This window comes from Austrofundulus limnaeus, unplaced genomic scaffold, assembly GCF_001266775.1.
Source record: "Austrofundulus limnaeus strain Quisiro unplaced genomic scaffold, Austrofundulus_limnaeus-1.0 Scaffold0, whole genome shotgun sequence".
Taxonomy (NCBI): domain Eukaryota; kingdom Metazoa; phylum Chordata; class Actinopteri; order Cyprinodontiformes; family Rivulidae; genus Austrofundulus; species Austrofundulus limnaeus.
In genome coordinates this window covers 3,314,144-3,325,874 of record NW_013952402.1, presented here as the reverse complement: position 1 = coordinate 3,325,874, position 11,731 = coordinate 3,314,144, and the positions used below count along the sequence as shown (strand labels likewise).

General features: G+C 37.8%; 1 protein-coding gene across 1 annotated transcript in view; it reads right to left on the bottom strand.

The window, feature by feature from the left end:
* Window positions 1-69: 69 nt before the first annotated feature.
* LOC106514288 (collagen alpha-1(XXI) chain) overlaps window positions 70-11,731 on the bottom strand; it is a gene marked incomplete at its 3' end in the record, with an annotated part of 34,880 nt that continues 23,218 nt past the window's right edge. The window contains 9 exon segments of the mRNA XM_014003867.1: window positions 70-123; window positions 1,504-1,566; window positions 2,731-2,814; window positions 3,522-3,599; window positions 5,725-5,898; window positions 8,368-8,596; window positions 9,259-9,424; window positions 9,510-10,070; window positions 10,619-10,678. Coding sequence (XP_013859321.1) covers window positions 70-123; window positions 1,504-1,566; window positions 2,731-2,814; window positions 3,522-3,599; window positions 5,725-5,898; window positions 8,368-8,596; window positions 9,259-9,424; window positions 9,510-10,070; window positions 10,619-10,678 — 1,469 coding nt within the window.

Genomic DNA, 11,731 nt, shown 5'->3' with positions numbered 1-11,731 from the left:
CAGCTGCGTTACCCTGCTTCCTCGGGCTTGGACCCCTAATTATTGTGTATGAGTGGATGATTATGTTACCTTTACTCCTGGTGGACCTGGCAGCCCGGGACTGCCTCTAACTCCAGGGATACCCTACAGAATTAACAAATATTACATGTAATCACAAGTCATTTGAAACTATATAACAGTGTCCATGCCCAAGGCTGTGCAAAGATCCTTTCGTTTCTACTTTTGATTGAGCAATTGACCATTTGGTTCGCTTTAGGAAGGTTTACATCCCAGAAAATCACAATGCTTCCCACTCGACTGCAAACCAGCCCGGCACATATTGAAGGTCATGGCCTGAAGACACCAACAGAGCCACGACATTTGCAGAAAGCAGTGATGGAATTTAAACTGGACATGCTCCTCTCCATGGTTGTGCCTTGAGATCCTGTCGTGGCAAAAGCTCAAACAGCTTCTGGGACAAAGGTCAGCCCTGGCAGAGTCCAGGCCACACAGTAAATGAGTTCAAACTTGCGAATGCAGCCACACATCTTGCTTTTGGTCATAAAAGGGCAAGATTGGCCCCGTCAAGGAACACAGTCTTTCTCCATATCAACAAAACACATAAACTGGAGAGTCAAGCTCCCATGACCCAACTAGCAACTGCATAATGGTGAAGCTCATTAAACAACAGAGATGTCCTASTTCAGTGTTTCCCAAAGTTGGGGTTGGGACCTAAAGTGGTGTCCTGAAACATCAAGGTGGGGTCCTGAAAAGATTTTCTGAATTAATTACATTTTTGCCTTAGTTGTCACAAAGGAGTGAGGTTATTATATTTAAAAAGGATAAAATATTGTTACTATGCCCATGTTTTTTTGACCTGATACACATGTTTATCATCCAAAAATAGTTGGGGGCACAGGTCTCTGCTACTGTTATTTTGTGGGTCAAAAGCTGAAAAGTTTGGGAACCACTGCACTTTGGTTCCCAAAGTTGGGCTTTTGACCCAATTATGGGTCATGAAGCGCCTTGAATAATCTCCAGACATCAATTTAAAGGGTAATAAAATAATTGCTGATGTAATATTTTCACTATAATTATTACAAAAATGCAAAATAAGTATAAATAAGTATTTGTGCACAAGCTATTTAGATTGTCAGAAAGTCTGTGTTTTTAGGGTTATTAATGAACTTCGTGTACCCAGACCAGCAATATTTAGGGTCACAAGTTTTTGCCATGGATATTTTGTGGGTCAGAAGATAAAAAGTTTGGGAACCACTGTCCTAGTTAATCGTGTTCAATAAAAAAATTAATGGTCCCTGGATAAAAACACTAATACACAAACATCATGTTTTAAATTAGAGATAAACAATCCCAGATATTTTTTGCAGCAGTAAACATGCCCTAAAATCAATGCTGTGACTCAAAAGTTAAACTGACCTGTAAAGATTTTCTCTATTAATGTTGTGAATGCAGCTACTTACAACTATGTTCTGTATGTTTGTATATGATTTATATAGTACTCACAGGCTTACCATCAGCACCAGCAGGACCTGGCTGCCCCGGCATGCCAACACTTCCTTGTTCTCCCTTTTAAAAAAGGACAAAAAGGTGATTAAATTATTGTACATCTTAAATTAGTACAATGAACCCATTTAAAGCATTCATTGTGGCAACATGTTGTCCCCTGGGTGGGTTTAATTTATCTATAAACTTTGCTGAGTGTGTATCTGAAMTAAGATGTGCTGTGTGGGGCCTTATGAACATCTGTAAACCAGCAACGCTGCCGGCATTTTGGGTCCATTAGGAAATGCTGTAAAAGAATACTGGTGACCTTATAAACAAAAAAACAAACAAAACATTTGAAACCATGTACAGTAGGTTTCAATTAGGACGTTTTCTCTCTCTCTCTCTCTCTCTCTCTCTCTCTCTCTCTCTCTCTCTCTCTCTCTCTCTCTCACTAAACCGATGTGTCCCTTGGGGAATTTGTGAACTGGCTGTTAGCTGGTTGATTTGCTGTCATCAGCAATGATAAACATGAAGGCTTCATTGCCTCCTTAGTGATTTTCCATTCCAAATAATATTGTTTATCTTAAGCAGTGGCCTGGTTTGCGTCAAACTAATAGAACATGATTGTACAAGAACAAACACCTCTATTCATTCTGACAAGCCTTAGTTTGCCTAATTATGATAAATGTCCACATTGTTCATATATGATATCTGTCTGGTTTCCAGCAGTGCATCTCTGAGTGTATTTCCAACAGACTGAACCACTGAGATTTCCCAAAAACCAATGTTCTGCTATTCACAKAAGGAAAATCTTTGTTTCGGGGCTATAATAATGTTAGTTTATTTTGAAACACTTGAAGAGTACACCCTCAAGTGCTCATTGTATGATTATTGGCTGCACTCAGACATCTTTTGGTGATTTTGCATGTTTTTCATAAAGGCTGTGTTGCAAGAATAAGAGCGTTTAATCTGTTTCCGAATGTTCTTCTTTCCAAAGTCGACACATACAATCGAAATTTTGTGTTTTCTCTTTTATCTAAACTCATAAATCTGGCTAAGTTTGGAGAAAAAGAAAAAGCCGTCAGACACAAATAATCTGGCCAGAAGTTGTCCYTGTCTGATATATGTGTGAAAACAGTTTTGTAGCCTAATATTAATGTATCACTGGCTTAGTGCATGCTTGTGGAAAAAGAAGAAGAGGAGGAGAAAAACATGACACCAAACAAAGAATATTAAAGAACTAACTTTTATTCCCGGAGCTCCAGGGGGTCCAGCAGGACAAACACAAGGTTCTTGTGTTGGTTCAACGTAATAAGGACTGTTGGAGCACTATAACAAATAAGCAAACATCTCATTAGGCCCACATACCTTCCATATGCTGTAGTATTCTTCATGGTTCAAATATTAAAACAGTTTGGATGTGCATGGCATGAAAGACTTAACTATTGAACCTTTTATTAAAATCTAAATTTAAAAGAGGACTTGCTGACTAAATTTAGAAAGAACAAAAACAAAAAAAGCATTAATTACTGGCAAGCATTTGAGCATTTGTGCTCTTGTCTCTTTTGATATCTCTCTTCACCAGCTTCATAARACAGACCATAATTTGGCACTGGTTTTGTGGTTATAGCGATTTTGGAGCCAATCTAACACAAGCCAGGCTTTACAAACAAAGTCACATCCAGCAGGCAGAAACATACAGTACATATTCAATGCATGTTTGATGCAGAGCCACGTGTCGTTCTCCAACAGTTTTATTCTTTACAGATGTGACTTCAAATTTGAGAGTTTACACCTTTAAAATGCTACCAAAACAAACAAAAAAAACCAAAAACAAATAGTACTTAATATTAATAAAATACAAAGCAAGAAAATAGGACAAACAGTGTAGATTTAACATGTGAAAAAATTGCTTTGCTGCACTTTCAGAAGGAGCATCTTGGAGTTGTAACACAGGAAGTTCCACAAGGTGAAACGCAAGCCAAAATATTGGTTTTCATAATGGAACCTTGCAGAACAAGCACATTTCTACTTACAACTCCAGGTATTTCACAAGCAGTCTCTCGGTTGTTCTGCTCAGGGTCACAGTAAATGCGAAGTTTCTGAATTTCAAACTGAAATGGTAAAATAAAGAGAGAGATCAGTGTTGGAAATATAACTTTTACAGCTGAGAGCTCTAAACCAAAAATACAAAACCAACTGGTTCTAACATGGGAGTGATTGTGCAACCTCAGGTTCAGTTTTATTCGTGTTTTGCTTCTAATGAATTGAAATTACCATGACTGCTAAATGAAAGGTAAATGCCCCTGGGCAACTGGGCATTGAAAATCTGCATGTTGCCAGACCTCCCCCAGTGTTTTGAACCAGAAACATTACGCTGTTCTTCCATGATTTAGATTTGTTTATGATGGCTTGGAAATAAGTCCAGACCACCTTATGGACTGTTGTACTTTAGTCCTCATGTGAGCAGAAAAAGTTTCTCCCAGGTATAATAAAGATTTGTTTTCTTCTTTCAAAAACATTTGTACAACTGCATGAATGGGAGCTAAGATCAGCTGATATTTATTAGGTTTGTTTTGTGTTGATCTAAAGGTTGTGTRATTTATCATATTTAAAATATGATTTGGCCAGAAAAAAAAGTAAAACTTAGGTTTAAAAAATTGTTTTGTGAGACATACACTGCCTGGTCAAAAAAAGTAACCACTAAAATAAAAGGTCACACACTCTCATATTTTGTTGGACTGCTTTTAGCTTTGATACCAAAGATGTATATAGCTTTGATACAATTTTATTTTCTTCTTTTTTTTCTTTCTCTCTCTCTTTCTTTTTTCTTCTTTGTTTATCTTCTTTTCTTCTTTTCTTTTCTTCTGAATATTTAATAGTGACTGTGGAGGACCGAGACCKAACCCCCAAGACACAAGGCAGACATAGGGAAGACCAGAGCCCAAGGGCCCYAGAGGAATACCGAGCGCAGAGCCCCAAGGGGCACCCGCACGGGAAGATCCGCCCACCCACCCCCCAGATCAGACCATAGGGGAGAACTGGGAGAGTCCCCCCAGTGACCACACGCACAGCACCCGGGGCCAGCAGCGACAAACTCATGGGCCCCACTGGCACCCACCATACCAAAGTAGATCCAGGAAAGGGCACAGAGGTCCGGGCCCCCAGGGCGCACCCCCCCTCCAGGCCAAAGTCCGACAGGCCCAGAGGCCCCGAGCCCCAACAGGCAGTCACCAGGCCAGGCCAACACACACCCCAGCGCCCAGCCCCAGACCCCYGGAACCCCCAGCACGCRGGCAGCCAGCCACACACCCCACCGGGGGGCCGAGTAACAGCGGGCCCCCAGARAAACCAGCAGTAGGGGCAGCCCAGACCGCTACAATTTTTTAARCAAATTTCCCTCTGGGATCAATAAAGTATTTTTGAATTTGAACTGAATTGAATTGATACAGCATCCATTCATTGTGGCATTGTTTCAATAAACTTGTGCAATGTCACGAGATTTATTTCCATCCAGTGTTGCATTAATTTTTCACCAAGATCTTGCATTGATGATGGTAGAGTCTGATCGCTGCACAAAATGRTCTCCAGCARATCCCAAAGATTCTCACTGGGCTCTGTGGAGCTGAGAAAATAATGTCTCATGCTCCCTGAACCACTCTTTCACAAGTCCAGCCCAATGAATCCTGGCATTGTCATTTTGAAATACACCATCGGGGGAAAAAAATCATTAATGCATTAACCTGGTCATTCAGTATATTCAGGTCAGCTGACCTCATTCTTTGAGCACAGACTGTTGTTGAACCTACATCAGAGACATCAGAGACCTGAGTTAAATCCAGGTGGCAACGTTTTTGACCAGATAAWATATATATTATTTATTATTGCAAATGTTGTACAGTTCATTTTGCAGGTGGCATATTTTAAACTTATCACACCTATATATTGTAGTGATGTGCAGATCAATACTGAAATATTGATACCACAATACTAGAACTTTATGCTCCAGAATTGTTTCTATCGAAAATATGGGTACTTCAGTAAATAAAGTGTTGAATCATGTCTAATGATAATACGATAAAAGTCATACAATGTATGTTTCTATATTAAAAAAAACATTACTGTGATTCTAAATTTTCAATTCCCAGCTTTATTTCATTGAAAACATATATTTTCATTTTGTAATGACACAGGTAATAAAAAAACAGTCACTGATAGTGATAATCCTGTCATACTCACTGGAACTGTTGTTTCTTTATTAACGTATTTCCCCACTTGGGTTTTTCCGTTGATAAAAATTCCGACAGACGGCTGCAGCGGTAACGTTTCAATCTCCAGATCGTCGACGTAAAGCGTCACATCCTCTTCTGCAACCAATAGTCGCAGCTGGTGCCATTTTTCATCAAATAGCTTCTATACAAGAGAAAACAAATAAAAACATTAACCATGTTTCCATCCAACTGTAATGTGAATTTTAAGCAAAATTTTGGAATGTCGCAAAAAATGAAAAAATAATTAGAAATGCAGATTAGGCATGTTTGCATCTATTGGTTTGGAATGAATTAACCAGGCTGCACAAAACGTAATTTTGTCAGACAGACATTAGGCAGGCTATAATAAACAGGAAGTAGAGGTTGTAAACTAACAGGGACCACACATATCAGGTCAATGGAGAGAAGTTTTCAGGAATGTGTTGCTATCAGGKAAGTTGTAATTGTTCTGTCATGTCAGCTAATTTTGGCGATGTTAGATGCTGTCTGGAGATGTAGAGAAAGAAATGCAAATCTTATGGGAATATCAGAGTAGAAGCTGAAAGTGGAAACAGCTGATCAATCGTGAGGTAAATGTTGGCTACGTAAGAACTTATTCAGAAATTATGTCTCCATCTCCCATTTTGCACAATAACTCTTACAAAATTCCACAAACCATCTCAAGAAAGTGTAAAAACCTTTTAGCAAAACTGAGTAAGTTTTTTGAATTTTTTTCATTTCCATCAACCTTTTCTAATGCAATGCTTAAAAAAAATGTTGATGTAAACCCCACTATTGTCATTAGCATATTGGCACACTGGTTTGATGGAAACTAGATGACATTGCACGGCTTTGTAATGCTAAAATAGAACTAATGGAACTCAGTAACTCAAACCAGAAGCAGCCATACTGTTGCCACAATTTCAAATTTAAACATTAAAAAGACTTTAGTGTTTCATTTTATTTCCCATAGACTGTCTTCTGGAATAGAAAACAATTTTGACACAACTGGGTGATAGGAATATATTTTTTCAGATGTGGGCAAAAGAGAAATTTAGAAGAATCTTTAGCTTCTCAAAGTACATTTGTCAAACTGTAAATAAGTACACAGGCTGCTTGGAAAGCCTCATTTAACTGGAGCCAGAAGAACCTGAGAGACAGCATGACTACCAGTAAATAGCTCATGACCACCAGTAAATAGCTAACAGCTGCCTCAACAATGGAAACAATGCAAGAAAGAAGGAGGATGCTGTTCTGGTATTTTGAATGCACCTGCAAAAAACTGGTCTCCAGTGCCTCCTCAGATCCAGCTTCATGAATTGGAAAATTTTGCCAAATGTCTGGATGTTATTTGTATGTTTTATCTCTCAGAAACATGTGTTTATCAGCACATGAAAAAGTTGTGTTTTTATTCACTGCAACAGTGAAACCGTATAGTATCCTCCGGTAAGTCGTTATTGTGTTGTGGCCGAACAACAAACTGGAGAKCTACATTTCCTCCCTTGATTACTCTGCGGCCATGGGTTGCTGATCTTGTGGTCATGCAGAGCATTACTGAAGCCACACATCACTAATGTGGAGGCATGCAAGATTTGTTTCCCACCAATGCAAAAAAAAAAAAAAATGGGCCTCAAGAGATACAGAGGACTTGTCCTGAAACAACTTGTGTTCTCTGGCTTAAGAATAAATACTGAGAGATAAAATCATGTTTTTGTTTTCACCTAAAACATTTGATGCACCTTATTTGAAACATTCAACAGTGTAATTTGTTCTTTTTTATGCTAAGAGGTTACCAGTTGTGTAAGTTAAAGTCTAATGGCTACAGGAGGTGGAATTATGAAAGTTTTAAATTAAAAACTTCAGTTGAAGTCTTGGTCTCAATGCACATCATCTGTTTGAACCACWTGGGCTTGCAAATATCCCCATTTTWAAGAACACTACAATCCCAGTTTGGAATGCAGGTTTCTTGCCAAATGTTTGACTTTTCTGACCTGAATCTGAGATAAACGTGACAGGATCAGACCTTACTGKATATACACCATTAATCTGGTTTGTACGTGGCTTTCAAGAAACATTTGTGTTTACCTATGAAAAAAAATTGTGGTGGATATTAATAAGCAGTTGTTGATGCACCACAATTTCATAATTATTTGCCAATTATCAGTTACATGTTACACATATAAATGTTATCCTTATGCTTGGAAACAAGCCTATAAGGCCTTGAGTGCATAAACAACATATTTTAGCTGATTTTAGCTAAAGCAAATGACAACTCACACCTGTCTTAACATCAAAATAAAATTTCATGAAATCAATCTCCTCATACTCCCCCCTTGCCCATTTTTTCAAGCTCATTGAAGTTTCTGTATACAAGTATAGTCTACAGCTATCACAACCTTAAATACACTGAAATTGTAAATTCTTAAAACACAAAAAAGTTTACAGAATGTTCTGCCTTTATGTGTAACTTGTATACAKATATCTTTAATTATGTTTTATATTTTCTGTTCTTTATAGATGAAAACAATATGGTTGAAATTTTAAGCACTACTTCAAAAGAATTGAGTCATTACTCAGTGGAATTCATGATGAACAGGTGAACATGTCAAATGAAGCGAAAGTCCAAACTTACTCTTGTCGTCTGTCGTGAAAACTTGACTTTTTGTATTTCACTCGGTGCCATGCTGGTTGTAGTGAACGTGATGGTACTATCCAGACCGTTTAGTGTCACCGCCATCTGTGGCTTCCCATCACGGGTCTGTATCCTCCACAGGTCCCATTCCTCAACAGTCACTGATCCTTTATACCTCAGCGTGGCGACAAAAACATATGATGGAGGCAGACCGTCAGGGAAAAGTCTCCTGGTTGATCAAACAGAAAAATGGGTGAAAAAACTTTACAAATAAATGAAAAAATAATGATACAAATTAAAAAGGTCAACATAATACGAAAACAATGAAAAGTAATTTCAGCTTCAATCTGCCTGAGTTTCAGATTGAGTTAAAAACCTCTGGTATTGTCTTATTTTTGGTCCACCTGAATGGTAAGACCAAGATTTTCAAAATAAATTCAATATGAATTTTAAAAGTAACCAGTGAGGAGACAATTAAACAGGAGCTGTGTGTTTGTGCTTTAATTTGTTGAAGTTAGAAGCCTTGCTGCAATGTTTTGCATCAGCTAAGGATGATTATTTTAATGGATGTTTTGACACTTACATAAAAAGCAGTTTCTAACCAGATGATTGGAAAAAATGACAATGATTAGTCAAAAAAAATGCAAACACATGCTGTAAATGTCTATAGATACGTACATAGATCAGGAACAGGATGGGCCCCAAAACAGAACCTTGCGGGACCTCATAAACTGAATGGTAGTTTATGACATGATCTGGTTTGTAAAATAACATGAACTTCTGTTTTTTAAACAAGACACAAACTATTCTAGAGGAGCAAAACAATTCCCCCTAAAAGTAGTTAACACGAAAACACTATAAAAACACAATTAAAAAGAAAAGTATGATTACCTTGTAGCCTCGCTCAAGTCAACCAGAGACGTCACTTCAAATGCCTTTGTGCCCAAATAAGCTCCTTTTGTTTTCTTGGCTTTTTTAGCCAAATTTAAACTTAGAAGAATATCAAAGCCCTTTTCATCACGAGAATCTATAGGAATTCTAACTGGGCAAACAGTCTCTGTAACACACAAGCACAAAAATATACCAGATCATTTTCAAATTTAAAAAAATAAATGTGACCCAGTTGAACAGAAGTTGCTTACCTTCACATAGTTTCTGTCGAATGACCTGTATAATTCTTGAAATAGCTTTGTAGTCCTCGACAGAAAAGACGTAAGTTGTAGATGGTTTGTTTGCAATGTCCCTTAYCTGGGCTTCTTCTGTCTCTGGCCCAACACCGATCGCAAACAAGATGACGCCTCTTTTCCTCGCTGCCTCGGCTGCTTTTAGGACCTCGTCTTGAGACTTCCCATCAGTGAGGACAACAGCAATTCTAGAAACACCTGATGGGCCTCGTTCAGAAAACCCAAAGAGTTTGTCTGTGGCAAACTTAATGGCTGTACCGGTCCTTGTGTTTCCTCCCATGTACTCAATGGACTCCATGGCTTTGATGAGGTCTTTGTTTGTGTAGTGCTTCCCCAGAGGTATTTCTAAAATGGGATCGTCGCTATACTGGACCACTCCAACCTGAGTAAACTTCTGTCCAATGTTGAAGCTGGTCGTTATGTTGACAAGCCATCGCTTCACCAATTCAAAGTTGACATCTTCAACGCTCCATGAGCCGTCTAGGATAAAAACCAAGTCGCACGGCGCAGTCCTGCAACCTGACAGGAAACAGAAAACAGTGAAACACCAATTCATTCAAACTTTGCACAAGTTGATTTAAAATGAATTTGCAGGATCTAAAAAAAATCAGTGCCACTCGTGTTTATGACAGATATGTTTGGTAACAAAGAACATTTACTTTGTTAAAGTATTTAAGTAATTTTTTGAGAATCTGTAATTTTACTAAGTATGTAACTTTTACTTTTATTTTGTTACGTTCAACTAGTTCCACTGAATCGAATTGAGCAAATGTAAAGAAATGTACTCAGCTTCACTTTATGGAAGCTGACATGATTGGTTAAGTAAATTCAACACTTCATTTTTTAGAGTGTGTGTACAAGTGCTTTTACTTTCCAGGTTGTTGTGAGCAGTTTTATGACTTTTACTTAAGGACTGTTCTTATAGTGAAATTAATTTCTACCAATGTCATTTTCTGTTACGATATTTTTAGTTTTACTTGGTTTTTTTTCTCATGTAATCTACTTTAAACCTATGGTTTTCGAAAATGAAAGAAGTGTCATAAAAACCGAAACTGTAACTCTCTTACTTCTTAAGTCTTCATCCTGAGCTGTGCTGGTCCAGAGGAGAAGCATGAAGCAGACACATCCTAAGACACAGTGCATGGAAGTTGCTTTGTGACCCATTATGCAACAGTAGCAATTTTCAACTGAGCACCTTTAGTGAAAAACAACAACAAAAACAAAAACACAAAAACTTTGTATTTCAAAGAAAAACAAAATATTGTGTACATTTGAGACATAAAACTTTTATTTGCTTTAATTTTGAGGTCAAAATTATGCATTTTCCCAGGATGAACTACATTGTCAAACAATGACTAAAATCTTGCAAAGAAGTCGTCACTAAGAAACATTTTTTATTTTCTCAGTACAACCAAAATAAATCATCCAGTAATCCGTGACCTGCATCTGGAAACTGCTGTATGTACAGTATGTTCAGAACAGCTTTAAAGTACTAACTGTACTACACAACATGTGGGATCTCTAGAATATTTCTTTCAAATGACTGATGTTTTAATGGTGCTCAGAGCTGCCCTATAGATTACATGTCATCCYAAGCTTCCCACACATTTTAAACTGGGTTGAGGAGTGACACCTGTGAGAAGAGGAGCACATGTTTTCCATCATTTTCATGCCATCAAAGCCTCCAGTCATCCCTGCTAAATGGGCCTTTTGCCAACTTGTAGAAGACATTAACAATAAAAGATGTGCATCATCATGTGAAAAAAAGGGGAACATTCAAAACAACTTTCTGGTGGCCCGCAGTAACCCTTCTCTCGAAGCAGACATGGGGATCATGCCAATGYTTTGTTTCAGAAGAATCATAAAACCATCAGATTTCTTAACTGTAACAAATAAGGGTTCAGATATTTCTTCAAACCTGTCACCCATCCAAATGCTTTTCCCATAAAAAGGCACGGCTAAATCTCACTGTAAGTTACACTGCAAAAAATGTCCACCTAACCAAGTTTTAAAATCGTATATCCAGGCAAAAAAATATTTTTGATCTTGTTTCGAGACTGATTTACTAAACAAGAACTGATTGCGTAAGAATAATAATCTTGTTTTCAGAATGTGTAAGATTATTTGTCTTGTTAGTCTAAAAATTTGACTCAAATTAAGTCAAACATTTCTGCCAATGG